This window comes from Sugiyamaella lignohabitans, chromosome D (assembly GCF_001640025.1).
Source record: "Sugiyamaella lignohabitans strain CBS 10342 chromosome D, complete sequence".
NCBI lineage: Eukaryota > Fungi > Ascomycota > Dipodascomycetes > Dipodascales > Trichomonascaceae > Sugiyamaella > Sugiyamaella lignohabitans.
This window is the reverse complement of record NC_031673.1, coordinates 241,748-269,432: the sequence shown is the minus strand read 5'-3', so window position 1 is coordinate 269,432 and position 27,685 is coordinate 241,748. Positions and strand designations below refer to the sequence as shown.

The 27,685-nt window shown below is 49.6% G+C and overlaps 8 protein-coding genes across 8 annotated transcripts; 3 read left to right on the top strand and 5 right to left on the bottom strand.

Moving 5' to 3' along the window:
• Positions 1-1,225: 1,225 nt before the first annotated feature.
• Positions 1,226-1,918, bottom strand: NUO1 (NADH dehydrogenase (ubiquinone) Fe-S protein 8; the record flags this gene model as incomplete). The annotated part of the gene is made up of 1 exon (XM_018881777.1): positions 1,226-1,918. The coding sequence occupies one exon, from the start codon at positions 1,916-1,918 to the stop codon at positions 1,226-1,228; it is 693 nt and encodes a 230-aa protein (XP_018736222.1).
• A 3,200-nt stretch (positions 1,919-5,118) lies between these two features.
• TPD3 (protein phosphatase 2A structural subunit TPD3) lies at positions 5,119-6,984 on the top strand (the record flags this gene model as incomplete). The annotated part of the gene is made up of 1 exon (XM_018881776.1): positions 5,119-6,984. The coding sequence occupies one exon, from the start codon at positions 5,119-5,121 to the stop codon at positions 6,982-6,984; it is 1,866 nt and encodes a 621-aa protein (XP_018736221.1).
• Positions 6,985-10,088: 3,104 nt separating this feature from the next.
• Positions 10,089-10,466, top strand: AWJ20_4687 (uncharacterized protein; the record flags this gene model as incomplete). Its single annotated transcript, XM_018881775.1, has 1 exon — positions 10,089-10,466. One exon carries the CDS (start codon positions 10,089-10,091, stop codon positions 10,464-10,466), a length of 378 nt encoding a protein of 125 aa, XP_018736220.1.
• A 1,026-nt stretch (positions 10,467-11,492) lies between these two features.
• PRC1 (carboxypeptidase C PRC1) lies at positions 11,493-13,262 on the bottom strand (the record flags this gene model as incomplete). The annotated part of the gene is made up of 1 exon (XM_018881774.1): positions 11,493-13,262. The coding sequence occupies one exon, from the start codon at positions 13,260-13,262 to the stop codon at positions 11,493-11,495; it is 1,770 nt and encodes a 589-aa protein (XP_018736219.1).
• Positions 13,263-19,610: 6,348 nt separating this feature from the next.
• On the top strand, positions 19,611-20,909 carry TUF1 (translation elongation factor Tu; the record flags this gene model as incomplete). Its single annotated transcript, XM_018881773.1, has 1 exon — positions 19,611-20,909. One exon carries the CDS (start codon positions 19,611-19,613, stop codon positions 20,907-20,909), a length of 1,299 nt encoding a protein of 432 aa, XP_018736218.1.
• Positions 20,910-21,577: 668 nt separating this feature from the next.
• RCF2 (Rcf2p) lies at positions 21,578-22,312 on the bottom strand (the record flags this gene model as incomplete). Its single annotated transcript, XM_018881772.1, has 1 exon — positions 21,578-22,312. One exon carries the CDS (start codon positions 22,310-22,312, stop codon positions 21,578-21,580), a length of 735 nt encoding a protein of 244 aa, XP_018736217.1.
• A 2,217-nt stretch (positions 22,313-24,529) lies between these two features.
• On the bottom strand, positions 24,530-24,874 carry AWJ20_4683 (uncharacterized protein; the record flags this gene model as incomplete). The annotated part of the gene is made up of 1 exon (XM_018881771.1): positions 24,530-24,874. One exon carries the CDS (start codon positions 24,872-24,874, stop codon positions 24,530-24,532), a length of 345 nt encoding a protein of 114 aa, XP_018736216.1.
• A 1,427-nt stretch (positions 24,875-26,301) lies between these two features.
• Positions 26,302-27,447, bottom strand: AWJ20_4682 (uncharacterized protein; the record flags this gene model as incomplete). Its single annotated transcript, XM_018881770.1, has 1 exon — positions 26,302-27,447. One exon carries the CDS (start codon positions 27,445-27,447, stop codon positions 26,302-26,304), a length of 1,146 nt encoding a protein of 381 aa, XP_018736215.1.
• Between the last annotated feature and the right edge of the window lie 238 nt (positions 27,448-27,685).

Sequence of the window (27,685 nt, the reverse complement as noted above, 5' to 3'; positions counted from 1 at the left end):
GCATTTGTTGGAACAGTTCAAACGTGTCTTCAGTGTACCCGTCTTCGTCGTTGTCATCGCCATTGCCAGAATGGTTTCTCGATGGGGTTCCTCGTTGGCCAGTCCGACTTGATCGAGAAGATTGACCCGCTTTGCTATTGGACGAGCTCGATAGTCCTCGTCCTGAAGAGATCGAACTGTCTCCACCACTTCCACTACCAGCACCGCTATTGGCCGACCCGGCGGTCCTTCTGCCAGCATTAGAACCACTGTCGCTATTCATGCGGTTTTGAGGAATCCTACTGTCATTTAAACCAACAGAAGACACCGAGTCTGAATCGTGGTCTCGTAGACTCCTTCTTCTACGTCTTCGTCTTCGAATGGGAGATATTCCCAGGCCAATGACATCCCGTAACACCCGGTTGTCCGGTAACAGACTGCTACTTTTCAGCTGGCTATATAACGGAGAAATATTCGTATCCACAAACGCTCTCGACGCTTCTAAATCGCTTCCAGACAGTGCACTATATCCATTCACCAGAGGACGGTACCACCAACGAGTCCGAGCTCTTGCCGTCCCATTAACCGCCCCTCCTCCTCCACCTCCACCTCCACTTCCAGACCCACTTCCAGACCCATTTCCAGACCCAATATTAGCAGAACCACTTACACCGACCATTCCGTTTAACCTGTCAGAACCCACACCACCATTGTTACTTCGACTTCCCCCAGAAAACGAGAACCCGTCACCGCCTCCACTGCCACTGCCACTGCCATTGCCACCTCCACTGCCCCCACGACCACTTTCCCTCGCCAAACCTCCACGCCCCACCTTCGCATCGCCACCTCTCCCCGACCCCGTCGGTTTATTCACCACACGGCCCTCCTGACTGAGCTCGTCCAATTCCATGACTCCGATTCCTCCTCCTGAACACATCCAACCCCAACTTCCCGACGTCGCCATCTCATGCAGGGACCTATCCCAGCCGCACCTCAGGGGGCGGGGGTCGTGCCTCCGGCGGCTGGGGCTCCGCCCCAGACCCTGGCTGCTCCTCTCGCTTCGCTCGAGTCGGGCGTGGGGAGGTCGGCAGCCCGGTCCCCAGGGTCGTAGCAGTCTCCTGCGAAGCAGGAGCCACGGGGTCTGGGGCGCAGCCCCAGCCGCCGGAGGCACGACCCCTCCCCCAGAGAAGGTGCGATTGTTTTTATTTTTACATGCAAAAAAGGTTTGTGCGAGAGTGGTGGTGGACTACCTGTAGGGAGCGTCGGCGTCGAGTCCGTACTGGATTTCTTGCTCCCATTTGTCGCCGTTGGCAAGCAGCTTTTCCTTGTTGTACAGCAGCTCTTCACGGGTCTCGGTAGAGTACTCGACGTTGGGGGTCTCGACAATGGCATCGACAGGACACGATTCTTGGCAGTAGCCGCAGTAGATACACTTGGTCATGTCGATATCGTAACGAGTAGTTCTTCTCGACCCGTCCACACGCTCTTCGGCTTCAATAGTGATGGCCAGGGCGGGACAGATGGCTTCACATAATTTACAGGCAATACAACGCTCTTCGCCAGAGGGATATCTTCTTAATGCGTGCTCACCACGGAATCGAGGCGACACTGGTCCCTTTTCAAATGGATAGTAGATGGTGTATGGAGCACGGAAGTACTGTTCCAATACAACCCACATACCTCTGAACATTTCTGATAATAAAAAGAATTTCGTGGCCTTGTCAAGAGCAGACTCGTGTGACTCGTCCCAGGTAGGAGGTCGGTGAACTCGGAATCCCACTGGTGGAACTCCTTGCTCAGTACCTCCGGCCACGTTGTGGAAACACGATCTCAACACTGCCATTTTACTGGCACTGGCTCCTGCTCCATTCTGTCTCATAAGAACACTTCTCAAAGGGCTTGACACGCCCATATTGGTCCTTAGACTTCTAGAAAGCATCGTGAATATCGGTTTGACTTGGAAATTAGTTGGTTGTCCCCTAGTGTCCTGATGTTGCTATCAGTGGTGTCTACTTGGTACTTCGACCTTCACTGAATCTGTATTAAAAAAGTTGAAGTTGACAATTTAACCTTGGGAACTTTGTTCAACTGGATAATCGAGAGTTTTCTACACAAACTCCCGATCTTTGTTGATACTCGCTTCACCAGTTATCAAAGCTCTAACTCTAGACCCCTGATAATCAATCAATCACTCAGTCTGTAATAAATAAATACAACAAAACCGCGCCAATCTCTACAAAGCACGCTCTTGTCACTGCTCCTCCTTGCTTTTCACAAACAATTGCCCCGAAATTTGTGTTTCGTTGCTTCGCCAGTTCTGGTGGTGACAAGAATCCTTCCTCCACTCAAACATGCCAATCTTTTCAATCCGCCAACCCCTACCCACCCCCTGCCAGCTCCAGCGACCGCTTGCCCTGAAATTCCCAATTACCTCGCTCTGATTGGCCCGCTCCTGCAACCCCCTTCGGCCCTCGAATTTCCCAGGGTAAGGGTCAACTTCTGGGACGGGGGCGGCCTCCGGCGGCTGGGGCTCCGCCCCAGACCCTGGTTGCTCCTCTCGCTGCGCTCGAGTCGGGTGTCGATATCCAGAGCTATTGGGGAATAGTGTTTTGAAGCACTTTTTCCGCTATTCCAGAGAACTAACTGTTGCTCATAATAATCAAAAGGGTTAGGGTCCATTTCAACTTCTATTGTATATTGATTGGAAGTCAATTCCAGGCCAATTCAAGCCACAATCTCTGGTTCTAAACTCGGGCTTGCGGTGTCTGGGCTCTGGGGTGGTGGGTCATGCCTCCGGCGGCTGGGGCTCCGCCCCAGACCCTGGTTGCTCCTGCTTCGCAGGAGTTACGGGGGCTATCGGGAGAACGACTCGAGCGAAGCGAGAGGAGCAACCAGGGTCTGGGGCGGAGCCCCAGCCGCCGGAGGCAGTTGGCCCCTGAGAGTGTGTGGGCATGTGATATGCGAGGATTTGCGTGATATGTGGACCCTGCATGCTGAGGGTGAGGGTGGTTTTCAGCAAAGCGTTTACAGAAAATGGGTGTTGAGTACGTGGTATGATAAGAGGCGTTTTTGAGAATCAGCAGATGGGGTGTAAACGTCTTTGAATTGAGTCAATCAAAGCTCTTGAGGTGGAAATATGGCTTCAAGGCTTAGTATTATATTTATTTATATTGTGACTATTATGCATTCCCCTGAAAGTGCCCGATTAGGGCTACATGCAACAACCAGTATTATTAATTGATTTTTCGAACAAGAGTGAAATTGAGTCTGAAAATAAGACAGAACCACGTCAAGCGGTATATAGAACGCAAAATATGTATCAGTTCAGGAGTGAGACCACCGTCATGTTACCGGACACTAGAGATACGGGGAACAGTGCTATATATATATATATATATATAGATGATAATAGTGGTGGTGTATTATTCTGGGACTTTAACTAGATTGATATGAGTGAGATTGTCTCCATGTGTCAAGAAGAGCAAGAAAGTAACGTAGACGATCCGCCTTCAGGAGGATGTCAACCCACTCAAGGGAGAAATATTATGGATAATCTATTGACAGCAGGACTTCCGCGTGAAAGTCGTATTTGTGAAAAACAAGCAGTCATAAATTTCCACTATTAGTTCCAGTTTCAGCAGTGGGAATGGGACTGTTAAAGGTGATTTTTCTACCACAAACACCGAAATGAAATCTCTGTTATAGATGTCATATACTGAGTACATACGGGGTAAACAAGCATTGTAACATATGGAGAATCTAGATGAATGAGTTAATTGAATCATTTTGTCATTGTAACAAGTTTTACCTTCTTAAATCTATTTACAGTTGGACTATTTCGAAATTGACTTACAAGACAGCAAAACTGAAAAAAAAATCCTACCTTGCAACTGCCAATGAGAACAGTAGGCGGTGCATATACCGCCCTCATCCTCCGACATTCTAACCTCTACCACTCGACCCACAAGCTCAAAACCCACAGCAAACTCCCAACCGACCGGTCACCCCCCGACGCCCGACTCGAGCGAAGCGAGAGGAGCCACGGGGTCTGGGGCGGAGCCCCAGCCGCCGGAGGCCGACCCACCAACCCCTGAGCACCGCGCCGCACATCCCGCGGCGGGTGAGCCGTGTAGGAGCAGAAAAAAGGGTCAGTGGATGGATGCTTGTTGTTTTAGCAGTGCAGTAAACGCCAACCAACAAAAACAAGCATCGCAGTTATCGCATTCTCACTTGATAGACGTCATACGATATTGTACACCGAAACGGCACAAGAACAGGGAATTGTTAGTGTGAGCAGCTCGTGAACTTCTTTGGCACAACCTTTAAAAACGATTGATAGATTTCCGAGGTTTGTTGTACTACAAAGCGCGCGATTGTGACTGAGCAACAAACAATCTTCTCAAGTGGCTGACGGAAACAGGCAAACGAAAAAAGAAGTCAAAACTCATCAAACGGGTGCTGGTACTGCTACTATAGGACGATTTCCACGACCAGCAGATACAAACCAGATCGCGATTCCGGTATCACGACTTTTGACCGCATTTCCACAACGTCAGACACCGACCGAGGACGACCCATCCAATCACAAGACCAATCAATTGACCCGTACCAGTTCTTGACTAACGACAGACGGTTGATTTTGGACATCTCACGAATCATTTCAATTACTGGAACCACCCCGATTGCACTTTTCTGACGGTTTCATCAACTACAATCAACCAATCCACAACACCACAACCCGTGATCTGTCAGGCACACAACCCACACGAAAATGAACCAAGCATCGGTAGACTCGCCGGCTACAACCGATGAGCTGTATCCCCTGGCTCTGCTCCTCGACGAGCTCAAAGTAAGTGTTCACAGCTGGGGGGCAGGTGTGCCTCCGGCGGCTGGGGCTCCGCCCCAGACCCTGGTTGCTCCTCTCGCTTCGCTCGAGTCGGGCGTGGGGATCCAGGAGACACGTCCACCACCCCAGAACTGTCCCTTCTCCCCACGCCCGACTCGAGCGAAGCGAGAGGAGCAACCAGGGTCTGGGGCGGAGCCCCAGCCGCCGGAGGCACACCCCCCACCCGCGAATTCGCCAGAGAAACAGAACACTAACAGGAGCAGCATGATGACGTGACTTTCAGACTCAATGCCATGAGACGTCTGTCGACCATTTCACTTGCACTGGGCAAGGAGAGGACTAGGACCGAGCTGGTTCCGTTTTTAGAGGAGGTGACGCAGGAGGACGAAGACGAGGTTTTGACGGTTTTGGCCGAGGAGTTGGGCGGGTTTATTCCGTACGTGGGAGGCCCTGATAATGCACATGTGCTGATTCCCGCTTTAGAAGCGCTGTCGGGAGCAGAGGAGCCAGTGGTGCGTGATAAGGCGGTCGAGTCTTTGAACTTGATTTGCCAGGCGTTTTCCACCAGCCAGGTCAAGGAGTATTTCCTGCCTCTGATCACCAGATTGTCATCCACCGACTGGTTCACAAGCCGGGTATCGGCTACTGGTTTATATGCAGCAGCTATTAGCAAGCTCGAGGGTACAGAACGCAATGATTTATTAGTCCTTTATAAGGACTTGACTCAGGATGAGGCTCCCATGGTTCGTAGAGCAGCAGCCACTAGTCTGCCTAAAATCATTGGCGAACTGCCCGAACTGGATTTCGACGAAAACTCGACTCTTCATACAATGTTCATTTCGCAAATCACTGATGATCAGGACTCAGTAAGGTTGTTGTCAGTGGACGTTTTGATTGCCATTGCGGAGTCGCTGAAAAAGCAGTCGATTACTAAATATAATTCCGAGCTCATTGGATTGACTTTAGATTTGTTTAATGACAAGAGCTGGAGAGTGAGATACATGGCTGCTGATAGATATGAACGATTGGCGCGAAGTTTGGACGGCAGTGAGTTGCGCGAGAAGTTTATTCCTTCATTTGTCAAGCTCATGAAGGATTCGGAAGCCGAGGTTCGAACTGCTATTTCGAAACAGATCCCCGGGTTCTGTAGTCTAATTCCTCTGGCGGCAATTATTTCGGAAATCATTCCTAATGTCGAGCTTTTGGCCGAAGACTCGTCTCAGCATGTACGAGCCGCGCTTGCTAGTGAAATCAGTCGTTTGGCACCTTTATTGGAGAAGGAAAAAACTACTCAATACTTATTACCTACATTTTTACAGATGCTAAAGGACGAGTTCCCCGATGTAAGACTGAACATTATTTCGAAACTCAAGATTGTGAATGATGTGATTGGCATTGAACTGCTGTCGAAATCGCTTTTACCTGCCATTAGCGAGCTGGCAAAGGACAAGCAATGGAGAGTACGACTGGCTATTATCGAGTATATTCCATTGTTGGCCGAGCAATTGGGAGTCTCGTTTTTCGATAAAGAGCTGGGTCCTCTGTGTATGACGTGGTTATGGGACAGTGTTTTCTCGATCCGAGAAGCTGCTACTCTGAATCTGCGTAAACTAACTGAAGTGTTTGGAGTCGACTGGGCTAAAGATGAAATCATTCAAAACGTGATTGCCGTGGCCGAGAACTCGAATTATTTGTACCGACTGACTGCGTTGTTTGCAATTACGACGCTGATTCCCGTCATGGACCAAGCGGCCATCACTGACTCGATCCTGCCATTCATCATCAACCTGACAGACGATGCCATTCCCAACATCCGGTTCAACATTGCCAAATCGTTTAAAGTGCTTGCCGAGACCTGTTTGACCTGGACTGACGGTGGTGACGAGCAGGACTCTGCCACCACCACCGGACCTGCTTCTCCTGCTGCTGCCAAGACCGACTCGGCATCTTCCACCACTGAACCTTCCACTGGAACGTCCGAGTCCACCGCTGCCACGGCCAACAAACCAGTGTCTCCCCTGGCCAAACAAATCATCACCGAAACAATCATCCCCCGTCTAGAAAAGCTCACTGGAGACTCGGACGTCGACGTGCGCTACTTCGCCAACAAAAGCCTCGAAGAAATCGACGTCCTCGCCAAACCTCTCCTGGAAAAATAACCCCCGCGTGTACCACCACTGGCCTGTGTTTGTCCTCCTTAATAAACTAAATCTGTTCACTCTCTCTCGAGGGGGGGAGGATGCCTCCGGCGGCTGGGGCTGCGCCCCAGACCCCGCGGCTCCTCTCGCTGCGCTCGAGTCGTTGCGTCGGCGGTCTCCCCGTACAAAACTCCTGCGAAGCAGGAGCAACCAGGGTCTGGGGCGGAGCCCCAGCCGCCGGAGGCAGACCCTGGCGATCGGTGCCTTCCCACGACGCAGGGGCAGCAGGCGATCCCCCTCCAGGCCACATCTCCGAACCCACTGGCCCCTCCCCCGCCCACCATCCCAACCGCTCCGCGAAGCGGAGCACAACGGGGTCTGGGGCAGCGCCCCAGCCGCCGGAGGCACACCCCTCCCCCTCCTCCCGTTCGGGAAACCCATCCTGTGGGTCAGGTGACATGGCAACAGCAACGGTGGATCGTGGGCCCGTTTCATTTTTTACATATGGTAATAGACGCGCGGCAGAAGGCGCTCGTTTTTTACATTTTACTTTTTAGGCTCATGCTCGTGTCGGTAAAAGTGCATGGGTCTCGACCTGTCGCGTGATGAGGGGAGGGGGTCTGCCTCCGGCGGCTGGGGCTCTGCCCCAGACCCCGTGGCTCCTCTCGCTTCGCTCGAGTCGGGCGTGGGGTGGTGGGTAAATGGGGAGGGGCAGGAGAGAGGGGGAAGGGACAGGAGGGGGCAGGATTGTTTGGTGGGTGCGTTTGATTGTTCTTTTCGAATGTCAGGTACCGAAGAGGGGCATGCTGCGCATTTGCCCTGTTGAGAGTAGCTGCTATTAATAAGTTTAGGGCGCAATTGTAAACGGGAATTGGTAACGCCGCGCTCATTTCCGTTTGCAGAGCCATTTCCGTTTAGACTACGAACAATGCCTCGTACCACAAAGCCCAGTAACTAGTATAGTAAAATAAATAACCGATCGGTAACAAGAGGACTCGCAGGTATGCTATGCTTGCAACCGCCATTGTCTCAGTTAATTCATAATCCGAGCCTAGTTTGACGTCACTTGCGTTTGTTTCGTTGTAGCAGTAGACTTAGCTCTTTCGCGAATTTAGCAACTGGTGTGTGACATGTCACAAGGGGCTGATACTCATGCTCACGTTTGCTCGTCTGTTCATCAGCTCGTTTGCTAGTTTACTCGTTTTGGAGTTGTAATCTAAGGATGTTCGAGACAAGTTCATTTGCTCATTTCTCACTGGAATTAATTAGTTGCGACATTTAATTATCTAAAAATCCTAACTTTTACCCTGCCTGTCGTAATTTAATACACGTACCGTACACTATAAACGAAGAGCAACGGTAGTTTTACAATGGAACTCTACAACAGAAGTCTGCCATGGTAACTCTACAACGGCATCAGCAGTTCCGACGAAATTACATGACAGTTGTTGTGTGGAGTACATGATACATGATGATGCAGTATAGGGAGAGCGTGAACGAAGGAAAATGTGTAATCGATTAACAATTGATTGACCTCCTGATTCATTTAATTCTACTACTGTATATAGCAATATCATTGACACAATGAATGTAAAAGTATGTAAATCATTTATGTAAAACGCGGAGACGGTGGATGTCACTATTATAACGAGTATAGAATATAGAATATGAAACATAGAACTTAGAATATAGAATATAAAATATGGAATATAATATGGAATACAGAATCGAATATCGAATATACTACATCGAACATAGTACATTAAATCTAGAACTTCGAAATTTCGACATCGAACATAGAACATAGCAAAATAATGGTAATATGAACAAAATGTAAATAATCGAATATAATGAATCGAACATCGCAATGAAGCACGCTTATGAGCGTATTGATAGTTATCCCAGTTGGTAGTAATGCAGCGCGGATCACAAGACAATGTCAAGTTTGAGGGCATCATTTCCAGGAGCATCATCACCAAAGGCATCAAAATCATGGCATCAGTCACTTTTTTTACCCGCCTGACAACCTGAATAGGCGGCAGTAGACCCCCCCCAACCGAGGAAGTGTCAACTCAACTGACAGCCCCCTGAACTCCAGTGACCCCTTTATCGACCCCATGTACCCCTCCAACTACCACTCGTAACCCGTCTATCTATCTCTTCAACACCCCCACTAAGTATTTCTATAAGTATTTCTCTAATTATCTTTCTCAACTGCCCCCTCTAGCAACCCCACCAACCCCCTCTAAGTGCCCCTCCATCAACCACTCCTGGGCTGCCACCCCCAAACGACCCCGTCCCCCACAGCCCGACTCGAGCGAAGCGAGAGGAGCCACGGGGTCTGGGGCAGAGCCCCAGCCGCCGGAGGCAGTCTGACCCCCAACGACCCCACCGGCCCCCTGGCTAAATTGGCGCACGGCTGTACTGTACGACGCCGAAACGGGACGGACCCTAACCATGTAAAAAAGAGAAAAAGGATGCAGCGAGGGCCGAGGTGTAGTGGAAGTAAAAAGATTGTGGAAAATGTATGAAAATGATCAAAAAGGGAGTCATGTGCAAGAGGCGAGCCAGGGCTGCCTGGGGGTGGTGTTTTGAGGTATTTTGGATGAGTGGATGGTGAGGCAGTGCGGGAGTTTCGTTTAATCGCTCAGTACATTGGCTACATGAGCGGCAGCAGTACAAACGCTTATCGCGCAATGACTCTAAATTTGCATATGTTAGGATATGTAACCAGGGTCCAGGCAGAGCCCATCAAGCAGAAGAAGTAATTATGGCAAAGACTATAATTAACCTAAATGGAGTAAAAAAAAAATTCCTGCAAAAAAGAAACGTGGGGCAGCTGTCGGTTTGGCATGCTCGGATGCTGTTATCGCAAACTTAGCTGTCGTGATGTAAAAGTATATAAGAAAGCGTCATCCATTAATATTCGTCTTGGTTAGTCTTTGAGCCTATCTGTTTTATTTGTTTTTGTTCTGCTAAGTTTTGTCGTGCGGTTGCATTTATCTTCCACGTCTACTACTACTTTCACTTCCAGTTTCCAATTCAAACTTTATTAGTTCATACTAATATTTTCAACACTTCTACACAACTACAACTACAACTTCTACACATTTTACACAGCCAAAATGGATTCCAGTCGTCTTCATAACATCCTTGACAATATCTACATCCCTAAGGGACCCCAAGAGTCTAGCAATAGCATTCCCAACCACCATCCTACGTTAATCATGCAGGACTATCAGACCGACACCACTCATCACTTAAAGTGTGGATGTTGTGCTGGTGCCTGTATTGAAGAGAACGCTTGGTGGAACAAGAAATCCTCAACCACCACTCCAGCTTCAAAAACCACTTCGACTACTACTAAGAAGCAAGCCGGCCAGGCTGCTCCTAGACCCAGTGTCATGTCTACTGTCAGCAGTAGCAGTATTGCTAGCGCCTCGTCCAACTTCTCTGCCTATGACTCGTATTCCGAGTCGTCTGCCTCTGACTACGAGAACTAAACTTATCTCAACAACTAAACTTGACGAGATAACAACTACAACTAAACCAACAACTGATAAGAGATAATGGTAGCGTGATCGGGGTTTAATTTTTTTATTTTTTTTCAGATCAGCCTCATCTCTTGCCTGTTTCTGCATATGGCTCCTTTCTGTTTTAGTTCATTTTTCTATCACACATTATTTATTCCGACTGATATGGCCCCAAAACCGGTTTTTCTTATCTGAACCGACCCACACACACTTCCTATTTATCGCTATTTGGAGAAGCATAAACAAAAGTTTTGTCCTGCCTGCTTTCTGTTAATTCCTAGATCTAGCATCGGCCGCCTGGTCTTATCTATGTAGCTCAATAACATGATTATTTTTGCAACACCTGTTCCACCTCCTGGGCGCTGCCTCTGGGGGCTGCCTCCGGCGGCTGGGGCTCCGCCCCAGACCCTGGTAGCTCCTCTCGCTTCGCTCGAGTCGTTTCGTCGACGGTCCCGGCAGTCTCCTGCGAAGCAGGAGCAACCAGGGTCTGGGGCGGAGCCCCAGCCGCCGGAGGCAGTCCCCTTCTTTCGTAAAACACAAACCACGTTCAGAAAAAAAAAGATGGTCAGCAGAAGGCATCCTTATCAGCAGCCCCCTGCCGCCTGCTCATGCACCTCCCTTATCAGCATCACCGCCGATAGCCATCTGTTTAACTCATGCCGCATTGGGCATCGCCCTGCGCCAACGCCGGTGGTGGTGGTCGGCCTCCGGCGGCTGGGGCGCTGCCCCAGACCCGTGGCTCGCTTCGCTCGATACTGGACCCGACAACAGAGAAGAACCGTCCTGGGAGTGTTAGCTTCGAGCGAAGCGAGCCACGGGGTCTGGGGCAGCGCCCCAGCCGCCGGAGGCCGACCCCCAACGGAGCGCTCCGCCACCCCCAAACCCGACTCGAGCGAAGCGAGAGGAGCAACCAGGGTCTGGGGCGGAGCCCCAGCCGCCGGAGGCACGAGGACAGGACTACAGATTTCGAGTTAAAGAGATAAAAAAGTTACACGTTTAGTTAAAGGCAAAGTCGCCGGAGATCCATCTGTTGACCATCTCGAGCGAGGCCTCGGGTTGGTCGTAGGGGGCCATGTGGCCGGCGCCGTAGATTCGCAGGAAGGTGAAGTGGGATCCGGCGTTGCGAACTTGGCCCACTTCTTTGTCGGCGAGTTTCCAGGGCTCGAGTGGAGCGGCCTTGAACTTGTCACCGCCAGACCACTCGAGTTCTTTCGACCAGTTCTCGTTACCGAGCCAGTTACAGATGAAATCCTTGTCGCCAGCGTAAATGAGCACAGGAATATCCTTCTCAAGCAAGTCGGTCACACTGGTTTGGTATGGCTTCATCCAGTCTCCGGCAAATACAAAGTTTCGGTTGGTATCAAAGTTGCACGAAGCGTACTCGTCGACCTCTGCGCCAAGTGCAGCCTTGACTTCGGGCTTATTGAGGTACTTATCAATATCGTCCAAAGCAGTGTAACACAAACTACCACCCTCACAGTTGGCTCGGATATCATACACGTTCTTACCGGTTCGTTGGTATGGTCCCATCATGGCATTGTTACAGTAAACAGTGGCAGGAACACAGGTCCAGGCCGATTGGCTGTTATAACAGGCATTGATAAGGTTATCACATCGGGGTTGAGAATTGATCATTCCATCACACTCTTCCTGGCTCAAAACAGATGGCTCGCCACCCTTTCCACAGGCCATGGGCTCGTAGAAATCGTATTGACGAAGAGGATCAGTCAATCCGTTACCAATAAGCACCGAACTGAGGTTGAAATTACGGTCGTCGTGAGACAAGATCTCGGAAGCAAATACGGGGATGTAGTGACCGGCATACGACTCTCCGGCAATATGGAATGGAAGGTTGTTGTATTCAGGGAACTGTTGGAAGAACAGTGACAAGAAAACGTAAACATCCTTACCGGCAGTGACAGTGTCGGAAACAGTCGACGAGTCAGAGTACGAGAAACCAGTATTGACAGGCTGGTCAAGGAAAATAACAGAAGCATTGTTATTCCACGAGTATGGGTTATGAACGGGTTTCAATTCAGGACTAATCGAGGCAGGTCCGTTCTCAAATAACAAACCAGTCAAACTAGAACATCCAGGACCTCCATTCAACCACAGAATAACTGGGTCGTTCTTAGGATCGTTACGAGACTCGAAAAACCAGTAGAAATAGTGCTTGTCATTCTCATTATCGTTCAAATAACCGGAATATTGCTTGACCTTGTCGATTCCAAGCGAACCTGGTGACTTGACATTCAAACTATGAGCAGGGAAGTTATCACTTTCAACCACATGTTCCCAGTCAACCTTGACATTCGACGAGGAAGAAGACGAAGAGGCAACACCGGCCTTTCCACCATGAGCACTAGAACTCTGTTTAAGACCCCAGTCCATAACCTGACTAACTGGCAGATTCAATTCCCGGGAGAGTTCCAATTGACGAACGAGGTTCTCACGCAGTTCAGGGAATGACTGAGGGCTGTGTTTCAACACCTCGTACCACGAGTCAATAGCAAGCGAGGGAATATCGTGCCACGACTGGCCCAATTCATGGGCCAAGGTCTGCATAATAGAAGCCACCTGGGCCCTATCTATGTGCAAGTAGCTCGACAAGCCGTCAATGGAGCCCAATTCACTGGGAATTTGGAACTTGAATTGCTGAGTCGACGGTGACGACGAGTCCTCTTTCTTTTCAGTAAAAGGAGGAACCAAAAGAGCCGAGGCCGATGACAAGACCGCCAGAGCGGTCAATCCCGAGTTGAGCTTCATTGCTACTACTACTAATGTGCTCAAAAAGAAGAATATGAATCCAAAAACTGAATTCCAAAAACTGAATTCCAAAAAAGATAAGAATACGGTCGATTGAGAAACCAGCAATCGACAATCAGAAAAATGAACCTTCAAATTCAGAACTTGAACTGAACTGAAACTAACTACAAATCACAAACCAGTGAAACGATCTGATTCAATAACCACAAAACCAATTGCAATTGAGTACCGGGAACCAAAATTGACTTCAAAAACCTAATAAAATCCTTTGTTAGAACCACAACAGTCAAAAACCAACAGCCATTACCCTCAATAGCAAGCAACCCTCAAGCACCCGAGCAGTCACTGCCAGCTGCCGACGGCGCTACAGCGCCACCAGACCCGTAGCAACCCGCCAGCCAGCCAATTGCACTTACAAGAATCCAATTCGCACTCGCCGTGACCAATCCTAAACCAGTCTGTATCAATCAATCTTATGGTAATACCGCCAAACCGACAAATAGACAGACAGAGCAACTGATATGAATGAGAAAGCGAGATAAAGCGAGCCACTGGATCGAACGGCACTTATATACCCCTCGAAGCCGTATTAGGACGGCCCCGCCGACCCCAGCACGCTTGTCATGCACCTCCCCTGCACCGTCCTGTGGCGGCCTGCTCCAACAGGCAATCGTCGAACCAGCCCTCTTGGGGGTCTATAATTGGGGGTTGGGGTGCTGCCTCCGGCGGCTGGGGCTCCGCCCCAGACCCTGGTTGCTCCTCTCGCTGCGCTCGAGTCGGGCGTGGGGTGTGCCCAGCCCATGTCCCCCAGCGACCCCAGCGGCCCCAGCTCTCCCGGCCATCTCCTGCGAAGCAGGAGCCACCAGGGTCTGGGGCGGAGCCCCAGCCGCCGGAGGCACACCCCCAACCCAAGACCGGGGCCAAGCCAAGCCAACAGCAACCGACGCACCCTGCCCGCTGCTGCGATCCCGCCGGCCGGCTGATAGTCTTATCGGACACCGCAATCCCGAACGCACGCAGCAGCACCGCAACGGTATCGTCTGCTGATACGGTGCGACTCGCAGCTACCGCCCCCCAGCTCTCTTTCCTGCTCCTGCTCTCGTTCTCTTACACAAACACTCCCCTCCATTCCATTACCAGTCCCCGAGATCGCAGTCTCATCCCACTACCCCCAAACAAGCCACACTAGTGCCACCCCCCAACCGGCAACTGCCCAGGTCCACCCTCCTCCCACCTGGACCAGTGTCGCCCCATCAGTCAGGTGGCTCCGATCGCTTCCCTGATCGGACCAGACCGTCAGAGGTGCTTTATCAGCGTGCATGCAGAGATCCTCTATAACGTTATATGCAACCCGTGCTCGGACCCTGGCTGGGGGCGGTGGGTGCTGCCTCCGGCGGCTGGGGCTCCGCCCCAGACCCTGGTTGCTCCTCTCGCTGCGCTCGAGTCGGGCGTGGGGCGTGCGCTGCCAGCTGGGTGGGTGTGCAGCGGGCGAAAACGACGAAAAAGAGCGCGAACAGGCCCACCAGACCCCCAATTCTCCCCCAGAGACCACACAACCCGCACCCCCATGCCCGACTCGAGCGCAGCGAGAGGAGCAACCAGGGTCTGGGGCGGAGCCCCAGCCGCCGGAGGCAGCGCCCACCGCCCCCGCCAACCAGGCCCCTGTCAGCGCCCCGTTATAGTGGTGGCCGGGCAGGGGTATGCTGCGGGTCTTTATTTGTATGCACCTGATGATAGCGACCTGCATAGTTACATTATACAATAAACTACTACCGCAGTTGACTAGGACCGCCGCCGCTGTTACTGCGATTGAAGACCTGATTGCGAGCTCGACTGTTGAATTCGTGGCTGTATTGTGTGTGTATGTGATTGTGTGTTTCTAGGGCCTGTTTGATTGTACTTACTCTCGTTGCTGGAACTGGCAGAAGCGGCATCTCCGAACTGCGATTTCGTTTATGACTAGCACCTGTTTATCTCACTGATCTGGTTCTGGTATCTCCATCTCCGTTATTAAACTATAACTAACTTACTCAGCCGGTAACTGATTGGCTGACTGACCGACTGATTTATTTGTTGGCTGATTCATCGATTGATTGATTGTTGATTCCGCACGCTCTATCGTGCGATTTGTACTGTCATTGACTATCAACTCAGTACTCTATTTCCTGACGTATTCCATTGGGCTCTGTCTGGTTCTGATTCTTCTCCTTCTTCTCACTCTGTTCCCTACCTTGTTTAGGACTCAGTTTCACATTCTCAAACTCTAGTTATATTTATTGCCTGTGGTCAAGATGCTTGGGTTCCTCTTCCGATCCGTAAGGTGAGTTAGTATTCTAATGGAATTAGCTTTTCTTCTTCAGAGACTGTTCATGTTCATTCATGTTCATTCATGTTCGTTCGTTTGCATTCATGTCCATGCTCATTCATGTTCGTTCATGTGCATTCATGTCCGTTCATGGTCATTCATGTCACATCGTGTTCATTCATGTCGCATCATGTTCATTCATGTCGGATCATGTTCATTCATGTTCATGTGTTATCTGTAGAGAATCGCTCATGGCGTCGATTCAACCACTTCCCAGCATGAACAGGGACCGTAGACGCCCGACTCGAGCGAAGCGAGAGGAGCCACGGGGTCTGGGGCGGAGCCCCAGCCGCCGGAGGCAGAACCCCCCACCCACCGAGACCCCTCAGCCCCCGAGATCCGTATCTAACCCGATTTCTAGCTCCCTGGCCTCATTTGTATTCCCCGTTCTGGCGTCGTATAAAGCGCTGGAACGAGATGATATCACGTTACTGCGTCCGTGGCTTATTTATTGGGTGGTTGTAGCAGTACAGCTGACTGTCGAGGCGTATGTGGGTCTTTTCTTGAAACTGATTCCGTTGTACGAGTTTTGGCGTCTCATGTTCACTTTGTGGCTGGTATTGCCACAGTTTCAAGGAGCCTCGTATTTATATTTCAACCAAGTGCAACCGTTTCTGCGGACCCATGAACAGCAGATTGACGAGATCGTGGCGTCCGCATATCACACCGTCAAGTCCATGGGCGTTGATTATCTCACACGACTGACCAAATGGGCCAAGACTGTCATTAGCTCATTGATTTTCGGCCCCGATTCTGGAGCTTCTTCTGTTGACTCTGCTTCTGCTGGTTCTGGTACTAAGACCGAAGACAGTTCTTCTACCACTACAGATCCAGTACCTTCTGATCCCAGTTCAGCTACCGGTGTTAGTGGTGGTGCTGGTGGTAGGAGCGGAACATCCAGTTCGTATGTGGACATGATATTCTCGAAATTCCGGATCCCCGAATCAGCTTATTCGTATGGATCCTCAGTACCAAGTACTCTGTCGTCATTGTTGAGCCGAGCATCTGCCCTGACATTCAATATTCCCGAGACCCTTGTATCTAAAACCGATAAACTGGACTACCTCGACGAACAGCGCGCCCAGCTGGCGCAGCTCATGTCGTCGCTGGAAGAGCAGCGCAAGAAGATCGAAGAAACTGCTGTTTCCAGCGACACCCCTGCTCCCTCTTCCATTCTCGAGTCGGACGACTTTGATCTTGTAGCCACCGACGAAGCCAAGCACAACGATTCCAAGAGCCAAGTTTCTGACGAGGCCACGCCCGTTGCGACCAAAGGCTGGTTCGCCTGGAGATGATCACGCTCCCGACCTCTCCACTCATGTTATGTCCCTTATGTCCCTCTGTTCACGGTAACCGGTAACTTATTATTATTATTTTATTCTCTCCTCTTCTTACTTATACGATTATGTTTCTTTCCTGCCCCTGCTTCTTCCCAGGTGTTGCTGCCTCCGGCGGCTGGGGCTCCGCCCCAGACCCTGGTTGCTCCTCTCGCTGCGCTCGAGTCGTTCCGTCGACGGTCCCGGCCATCTCCTGCGAAGCAGGAGCAACCAGGGTCTGGGGCGGAGCCCCAGCCGCCGGAGGCAGCCGGGCCACGTACACAAAAACAGGAAATGTATTCAGGGGGCCGTGTCAGGGGACGGTGCCTGGATGACGTAGATGTAGAACACTTTGAACGTCTCGTCGGGCACGCTGGACTTTTCGTAGTAGAGGATGTGGCCGAGCGAGGCGTGTTTTTCGCGGACCGAGAGCGGGATGTCGTATCCGCGTTGCTTGTATTTCATTGAGAACGGGAGATGGCGGCTGAAGTCAGACACTTTATACTTCACGACATTGCATGTTGGTAGGTCCAGGTACCGCGATATCGGGAACATTCGCACCATTTCTGTGAAACACGTGGTACGGACTACTAAGGGAAGACAAGAAATAACGTCTTTTGCTACTTCGGGTGACTGGCAGTCTAAAATGAAGAGCGGGAGGTTCTCTGATGCCCTGATACTGACTGAGCATGCGGGGTACTGTCTGGCCTTGAACTGCGCTTCCACTGCTGCCACGACACTGTCCATCATCAGCCTATCAGTCTGACGAAACCCATTGCTTTTGTACGTCAAAATCAGTTCTCGCTCTGGGACGTAGGACCGCAGAAACTGAGTTTGTTCGACACAGTCCTCGATCTTGGTGAACGTCAGCTCGTCCTTGTACACGCTGACAATACTACGAACGATCGATTTGAATAGCACTTCCATGTTGTTGGGTTTTCAGAACATTAGCAGTGATCACAGTTCCTGGTAATGGCTACTTTCTACGATGCTTATGGAGATGTCACCCTAGCGCCATAATGAATCTGTCTCCGCCGAACCGCTAAGCTTGGGCCCTCTCACGGGGGTCTGCCTCCGGCGGCTGGGGCTCCGCCCCAGACCCTGGTTGCTCCTCTCGCTGCGCTCGAGTCGGTGCCTGGGGTCCCACTGCTAGCCGAGAGGTGTGGAGCTGGTTACTTCCACAAGGCCAATTGAGCCTATGTTCCGCAAACCTTCAATTGTAGATATCGGAATTGTATTCTCTGTACTGCAATTGAATATCCTCAGGAAAACTTTCCACAAACGTTTTGTTCGCTTTACTTAGCCTAATTATTCATCCAACTGTAGTCCATCCCCAGGCTCTTCATAGAGGGAAATGCCGATTGCTGTTACTTATATAATGGTATACAGATTCAATAGCAAGAGAACTTCGAATTTATCATCTTCAGTAAGATATTTCCATGCAGGTTCGTCATGGCCAGGCTTTAATCAAGATCAGTAGGTTGCTCACACTAGCGATTATTCGCTTTCTACATGATGAGTTTCTTACTATTACCACGTATGACATTTGCCTGTAATTGAAGCTCTTTTCTATACTGAATGATATTTACTAAGCGTCCTTATGACCAGCCAGAAACAATAGGGCCCCTTGATTCTACACCTACAAAGGCTTTAAGCATACAGTAGATTTAAAAGGTGACTTTCATGAAAGCTTATGTAAGAAACAGCATTGAGTGGTATAAATAATCCAGAGCAGATGGGTATCTCAGCAGCAAGACTCAGTTCTATTCACATGCAAGTTCACAGTGTTAAATTTAATACTGTTGCCAGTGGATATTTTTTCAATGACTGTCATTAAAATATTATCAGCCATGAAAGTGAAACAGACATCATATTCAGGATTCTACAGTAATAAATCAAACCAAGAGGCAGAATAAAAAGCAGACGAGTAAACTTTGGTGTGGAAAATGTTGCTATCATTGTTAGTGCTCAAATAAGAAAGATTTTGGCCTTTCAATAAATGATTGTTGATTGCTGCATTGATCAACACTGTCACAATGGACCCTGCGTTTGCAACTTTTTTCAGTCATTCGACTACGATTTGAATTTGTCATTCCACGTCTGAGAATACTGCTAATAATTATTTCATCATTGCACTTCTGCTGAAATCACTGCTCAGAAAAAAGTCTTTCTTTCGAGTAGAGTCAAAAGAATATCGACGAATGTCGGGCAGATTATTTATTTAAGTGTAAGTGCTCGAAGGGTTCAAAAAGAGTCTAAAATATTTATCAATTCCAGGTTTTAATCTGAATATCCTCGAATCTTTCTCACCGCGAGCTCTCCGTTCGCTGCTGAACAAGAACTCCGACATCCCACTCCAGAGATGGAAACCCGCCCGACGAACCACCGAGCACTCACAACCAGATGACACCCCCGACGCCCCGACTCGAGCGAAGCGAGAGGAGCAAAGGGGTTTGGGGCGTAGCCCCAGCCGCCGGAGGCTCAACCCCACCCCTGAAATTTCCCGTTCAGTGCAGCCAGTCAGGGGGGACGAGATGGCTGCAGGGTAAAGGAATGTATGCGCTTATGCGGCAGTGAAAAATTTGTGCATCCGGAACGGGATTTTTTCCACAGTTCACGCTCGGATTGTTTAGCAACTTGTTTTATTACAGGACCAGTTCTCTAAAAATGTTTGGTAACTTGCGATTGCCCGGAGCAATTGCACTCCGCACAGTTTTCTCTACTGCTAGCAAGTCGGTGGTTCCTCGTGCTGCTATCAACAGCCGTTGGGCCTCGACTTTCCAAAGAACCAAGCCCCACTTGAACATTGGTACCATTGGTCACGTCGATCACGGTAAGACCACTTTGACCGCTGCTATTACCAAGGTTTTGGCATCCAAGGGAGGTGCTAATTTCCTTGATTATGCTTCTATTGATAAGGCTCCTGAAGAGAGAGCTCGTGGTATCACCATTACCTCAGCTCACGTCGAATATGAAACCGATAACCGTCACTATGCCCACGTCGACTGTCCTGGTCACGCTGATTATATCAAGAACATGATTTCCGGTGCTGCTCGTATGGACGGTGCTATTATTGTAGTTGCTGCTTCGGATGGACAAATGCCTCAAACCCGTGAACATTTGTTGTTGGCTCGTCAAGTCGGTATTCAACATGTGGTTGTTTTCGTCAACAAGGTCGATACTATTGACGACCCCGAGATGTTGGAGTTGGTCGAGATGGAAATGCGTGAATTGTTGACTACCTATGGATTTGATGGTGACAACACTCCTGTTGTTATGGGATCTGCTTTATGTGCTCTTGAGGACAAGCGTCCTGAGATTGGTGTCCAAAAGATTGAAGAGCTTTTGGACCGTATTGACGAGTATATCCCCACTCCTTCTCGTGATTTGGACAATGCTTTCTTGATGCCTCTTGAGTCTGTTTTCTCGATCCCTGGTCGTGGTACTGTCGTTACTGGTAGAGTCGAGCGTGGTGTTCTTAGCAAGGGTGAGGAAGTGGAGATTGTTGGTCACCACAAAGAGGCTATTACCACTGTTGTTACCGGTATTGAGATGTTTAAGAAGGAGCTTGACAAGGCCCAAGCCGGTGATAACGCTGGACTTTTGTTGCGTGGTGTTAAGCGTGAGGATCTTAAGCGTGGTATGGTCATTGCCAAGGTCGGAACCGTTAAGGCCCACACCAAGTTCTTGTCTTCTATTTATGTTTTGACCAAGGAAGAGGGTGGTCGTCACTCTCCTTTCGGTGTTAACTACAGACCTCAAATGTTTGTTTCGTCTGCTGATGTCACTGTTACCTTGACCTTCCCTGAGGGAATTGAACACGACCACCAAGTGTTCCCCGGAGACAACACCGAAATGATCGGAGAGCTCGTGCACCCCACTCCTATCGAGGTCGGCCAGAGATTCAACATCCGTGAGGGTGGCCGTACTGTCGGTACTGGTCTCGTCACCCGTATCATCGAGTAGTTCTCTCTCCCGTATATAAATCTAATGTACATAGTATTCTCGTCGTGTCACTCTGCCTCCGGCGGCTGGGGCTCCGCCCCAGACCCCGCTGCTCCTCTCGCTTCGCTCGAGTCGGGCATTGGGGTCATCGGCTAGAAGCTCTTCATGGTGGATGGCGGAGATTTTCCTGACATTGTGTGAAGTCGCGAGCCAAAGAACAGAGAGCACAATCCATGAAAAATCCAAGCAGTCAGACAACCCTCAGAATTATTAGAACTAGTAGTAGCCAAAGAACCTGTATTTCTGTATTTTTTGTTGTAAAAAAGTAATTACTATGGTAATAGTAATAGACACATTCACATTACTATTTTATTAATAATATTATTTAGAGTGGTAATAGTAAGCTTATTGATTAGGCAACAGTTCTGAAATTGCGAGGTTGCAACCCCGAAGAGAACCCAGAACAGGGGACTCCAAAGCATCGACTCGAGCGAAGCGAGAGGAGCAGCGGGGTCTGGGGCGGAGCCCCAGCCGCCGGAGGCAGTCTGACACCCGTAGAATTGGTAGTAGTAGAGTAGTATCATGTCTATTAATTAACCTAATGCAAAAAATGGATGGGTCGTATATAAATAAAGCGGCCGAAAGGTGGCCACGATGAGAGAGAAGGATGGTGGAATGCGGTGAGTGGCTTAGTCGTGGTGGTGGTTGCCGTTGTTCTTTCTGTCACTGAGATGTAATGGCAGATGAGCGGCGGTTTCACGGGCAGTCTCTTGCTCGACAATCTCTTCCCAGGTCTGCTTGCCCTCACGAAGGTCGGCTTCACCAGTTTCTCGCGAATTGTCCTTCTCTTTACCATTCGACACAGACAACATCACCGAAACCAGCAGAAGTGCAACAGTCAGACCTTGAGCATACATACGGGCTTGCACGATTCTTTGAGATTTGGTCAGGTACTTGTCTTTACTAACAGCCCAGTACGAACCGGCCAAACTGGCGGCCCATGCTCCCATAATGATCTTATACTTGTTCTCAGCAGCATATTGCAAAACAGCGTTTGGTTCAGCAGCAGCACCATCTGTACCATTAGCACCAACCTTTGCGGCAAGTTTAGGATCAATATTAGATCCATTGATCTTGGGAATCAACATATCAGGACTGGCAGAAGCAGCATCCACATATCCATATCTCTCTCTCTCGAATTCACGAGAAGCAAACTCCATAGTAGTGACGCCGATCATGATAGGAGGAGCAATCAGCAAAAAGGTTCTTGGGAAAGCTCCATAAGTGAAAAACACTGGAGCTCTTCTTTTGGCATATAAATAGCCCAATGCCGAGACACCAGTACCAATAACAGCACCCTTGATAGCACCAACGGCAATGGTGTGGGTGTACTCGTTCAATTCTTCCTTACTTGGGAACTTCATTGTGTAGTTTGTTTATAAATGCTCAAAAGCTTATTCGTTTGTTTGTTGTTTCGCTTGTTTGTTTGTTTGTTTGGTTCTTAGATTGAATAATGAATCTGGAGAAGTGAGGAAAAAAATTGTCAAGTGCCTGGATAAGCGCCTGTTTAAATAATAACTGTGGTCGAGAGCAGATAACTTTTGCTGCAAATCACGACTGCCTGCAGCTGCCATTTTTCCGTCGGCAGCTCGCTCCCGATACTGAGGCTGTCTCTCCCATTCCCACTCCCAATCGCTCAATTCCCTCTCTCAGAGTCTGTGTCACTTAAGGTTTAGCGGCAGCGGCATCTGGCCAAGCGGCTTAAAAACTAGCGGCTGGAAACCAACCCCGGCTGCAGGTCCGTCCGCTGTTCCGGCTTCTGCCGGGCCCATTCTCACACTAAACCAACGGCCTAGACCCCGCCGCATGGATCTATTCCGTGGACCGGATTATCAAGCCCAGCGTCCACCTGCACGACCCCCTCCAACCGTGCAGCGCGCGTGCAGCAACGGTCTCAACTGTGGCTAACATTAATTACATTGTCCTCCCAACACGGTTAGCCCTCTTGGCCACTATCACTGGACCTTTTTACATTTTCCAACATTCATTCTCCCTCTCTGGGGAAGACGGAGAAAGACTGCCTCCGGCGGCTGGGGCTGCGCCCCAGACCCCCCGGCTCCTCTCGCTACGCTCGAGTCGTTCTCGCCAACGGTCCTAGCCAACTCCTGCGAAGCAGGAGCAACCAGGGTCTGGGGCGGAGCCCCAGCCGCCGGAGGCAGTTTGGTCAGCCCCTAGCACTAAACCTCTCAGTGAGCAAATTAGCTTTTACCGCTAGCAGGAGGAGGTCGTGTGGCCGGGATGCAGGAACGGAATGGAGTCGGTGATGAATAAATCAGGCCATTGAGTGGCCCACGACCGTGTGCATGGCTGGGGATGACGCGGGCACCGCCACAAACCGGGTTGAGAGTGCTGGAGACATGCGGACACGGTGACATAAGCTGAGAGAACAATTGTGGCTTGACTGTGGCTGACATATGCGTCCGCGGTCTAGACCGCCAGTCGATCGTTGCGTCCGCCACATGTTAATCTAAGACTGTTCCGGTTAGAACCATGGCCGATGCAAGGGCCGCCGTTACTGGATCTCGGTGTCAGGGGAAATGTGCCTCCGGCGGTTGGGTCGCTGCCCCAGACCCCGTTGGTCCTCTCGCTTTCGCTCGAGTCGATACAAAGACGAGGTTGGGGACGGCCTCCGGCGGCTGGGCAGACCCCGCGGCTTCTGCTTCGCAGGCGTTTCTGGAGTCCATACAAATCAATCATGTTTAATACAATTCAAATAATTTCAAATTTCGTCATTTATATATCACCAGGGGGCCACTCTCCTATTCATTGGTTCCAGGCTGATAGCGTTAGCTATTTTTGATGTCAACCCATTTGATGCTATATTAACCAAAAATAATAAATAAAGAATATAACTTATACAAATCGCAAGATTCCCCGTTAAAATATCAAGAATACTTCTTATATTTCAGCGACTAAACAAGAAAAACTAAAACTCAGCTACCAGCTCACAATCCTTCCATGCTCGCTGATAACAACCGGTACTAGTCGCGTCTGTCGTATGATAATTAACTTTTTTTATTTTTTTATATTTTCTTTATATGTGGAGCCTTTACTAAAAAGGCAATGTCACGTTTAACATCTTCTTGAAGTCAAGGAAAACTCTAAATCCAGCTTCGCGGGAATGTCACGGAAGATCTGACAAAAGCTTTCAGTAACCGGGTACTCAAATAGTAGCTGTTTTAGATCTTGTTCCTCAGCACATGCACATTGATTGTCGATTGTTAACATTAACCATTTTAAAAACATTCCAAATGTTCCTTTGGCCATCCACACTGCACCAATTCACTGAGTTCATTCTTTAAGCATTAATTTAAGAAATTCTCGAAGGGGTTTTTTGTGTCCTGCTCTATATAGCTTTGGAGGAGCGGATGGCTGTAAAGTACTTTTGATTCCCGTATTATGCAATATCTTTGATGAGCCTTTTTCCTATAATTCACTCTAAACTGTCCTCCACGGTAATTCCCTATTTCCTGGGACCCTCAACGAAACCGACTCGAGCGCAGCGAGAGGAGCCGGGGGGTCTGGGGCACAGCCCCAGCCGCCGGAGGCAGACGCGTTCGGTGGTAGAGTGCTTGTTTTTATTAGATATCGGTAGTATTTGCAGGCGAGCGGCCGTTGAGGTTTCGCAGCGACGAGTATATTTTTTCCGTTGTCGACAGGTTTTCGTTCAACAGCGATTCCGTATCGTCGTCAGATCCGTTGGCACTGTCGTCGTCGACGTACTCTTTACGGATCCCGAGATCCAGTCCGTTGTATGCGATGAGATTAGGGCTCCGTGGTTTGACCAGTGTCGAACGACGGTCAATGGCGTCCACAGTCGCTAGTGCAGTCACTTTCTCCATAGCGGCTTCAACTGTGTCTCCCATTCCCATGAACATGGCAATAGTCCCTGCCACAGCAGGTGATGCCATAGATGTTCCGCTCATGGTGATATTCCCGTCTCCAAGATGCGACACACTTGTCACGGAAACACCGCTGGCAAATACCGATACACAGCTTCCCCAGTTGCTGAACGAGGCGATCGTATCGTATCGGTCGTCAATAGCTCCTACAGTCAGGGCATTAGCAGCACTCGCCGGAGATGTGATACATGCTGCACTGTTGGTATTGCCAGCAGCAACGATAATTGGCAGACCAGAGTCTACAGCAGCATTTACTGCACTGTTTAGAACTGTGTTAAAAGTAGCCCCAAGTGATAGGTTGGCAACTGCTTTACGATTACCTCGACTGATCCGGTCGTTGACCGCGTAATCGATGCCGGCAATCACCGTCGACAGATTGCCCGTACCAATTCCCGTCAACACCTTAACCTCCACCAGATTCACCTTTTTAGCGGCTCCAAACGTCTTGGACCCTACAATGCCTGCTACGTGTGTCCCTGGTCCTGTTAGTTTCTTCCGGACGGGGTTCCTGCCTCCGGCGGCTGGGGCTCCGCCCCAGACCCCGTGGTGCTCGCTTCGCGAGCGGCTAGGATCGTGGAGACGGGATTACTGAGAGGGGAGGGGTTCACTTACCGTGACCATTGGCATCTCCAGGTCCTTCACCGGTGAAATCGATCGCTTTTCTCACTCGTCCCTCGAATTCTGGATGCTCCGCGTATATCCCCGTGTCTATAATGTATACATCTACGTTTTCTTGGCCGTAGTGGGTGTAATAGTAATCAATCGGATGGAATGGTAACCTCTCTCGTCGCGATATGCGTGACAGGTGACGAGGTGCGTCTTTCTGTACTTCGTCAACTCTCACATGAATGTCGGGACTGATGGCTGTGACCTGGGGGCTTGTTAGTGGGTCTGCCTCCGGCGGCTGGGGCGTTGCCCCAGACCCCATTGCTCCTCTCGCTTCGCTCGAGTCGAACGTCGGGGTCTCGGTAATTTAAGGTACTTACATGAAGACTCTTGCGAAGGAGACTCAGTCGGCCTTGATCAAAGTCGCCGGAGAACCCTTGGAATGTGCCAAACGAATATGTCGACGTCACCTTCTCATGGATGTTGGGATGCTGGTGGAAAAAGTTAAACAAACTGATACTGTTGGAGATCTGGACTAGAAAGTTGGCTGTCACTTGCACCACCGATATTGTCGCGAGAAATACCGCTACTGCTAGTCTCATCTTTGGTCATGACACTCTTCTAATAACCTAGTACCACCGAGTCCTCCTTAACACATCTGCTATATATATATACAAACGATAGACTCATGTATAATATATAGGAGCTGCTTCGTTACACGTGATAAATATTCAAGCAAAAATTATGCGACTGTCAAGCATCCGCTGAAACCATAAATAAGATAAATGCCCGTCTTGACGGCATGGAGCTCGTGACAAGATTGAGATTGATTGCCCCCAGGTTTACTACATTTCCAACACTCGTGTCTCGTCGTCCTCTGCGTTGAGACGGCTGTGTGATCCAGTAATTTCATCAATGCCAATTTTCTTTAAGATGCTGTTTGGTTGCCGTTTTCCCGAACCGGCTACTGGCCGGTACACTGGTTTAATGAAGGATTTTCCGTATGAATTTGGGTTCCAAGAGTTGAGAGGTTTCTTTTTGTCTTTATCCGAGGTTGAATTTGTTTGTGCTTCTGTTGAAACTCCTTCGCTTAATTCGTCTTCTTCTCCCTCACTTTCCAAAGGCTCTGCAGATTCCGTCATATACACTTTATTGCCTTTCAAGTCAATACTAATGACTTTTTTCCCTCTGCCTGATCTCTGTAGCTGTTGTTCATGCATTTTCCGCAATTGATGTTGCTGACGTTTTAATTGTTGAGCCTGCTCAATTGGCGACGCCCATTTATTAACTCCCTGGAATGGGGTTTCAAAATCACTGACTTGATCAATGATCTTGGTTCGTTGAGCACTCGACTCTTGGAATTCTAAAAGTGTATTCAAACGTCGCTGAGCATCTTCTAACGATTTTTCATTTTTATTGGGTTTAAGTCCCATATCAGAAAGTGCCTTTCCTGGATCAATTCCTGCTTGTCTCAAAGCTTTCTTACTCATGCCAGCTGTAAGTTGTTCTTTTTCTAATTGTAGAACTCGATTAATTTCCAGCAGTTCTTCATTACTAATAAGAGGAGACCCACAAAAACAGCAAGGGCCCAGTCCTTCTTTTGTGCAAATGATACGTCCACAATTCAAGCAATTAGGCGCTATTTCAAGCAGCGGATGTCGAGTAGCCATACATCCACACACCTCGTGATTAGTACTCCCCATTTCCAGTTCTTTCAGAGCTGCTTCAATATCTGCCAGAGAATCGACTTTCACTTTAGTCGACCCTCCTTTCCCAGTCCCGGACCCAGAACTGCTCTGCTGGGCTCGTGGCGGTCGGTTCTTTTTACCACTGGTACTTGACCCTTCGTGAGCCCATACACCCTGAGAAAACCTGAATTGGGGTCCTGGACCCTGACCAAATGTATTTTGACGGACCGCTGGTCCTGCTTGAGCAGTGCTTTGAGCAGCTGGTGCTGGAGGACGTGCCATCTGCTCGGAGATAGAAACCATGGGAGCTTCTGATTCTGCCCGTTTGGCGGCAGCTTTCTTGACATCCGATTTCCGTTGGGCCTTTCTCTGTGATTTCTCCACTCGTTTCTGTCCTATATCGGATAACGTTATACAATCCTGAACGACAATGTGGCTCCCATCAATACTCAGCACGTCCTGCAACCGGTAGTTAGTACCAGTCTGATCCTGGCATATCTCTTGATCCTCTCCTCAATTCGACCACCCCTCAATCAACCTC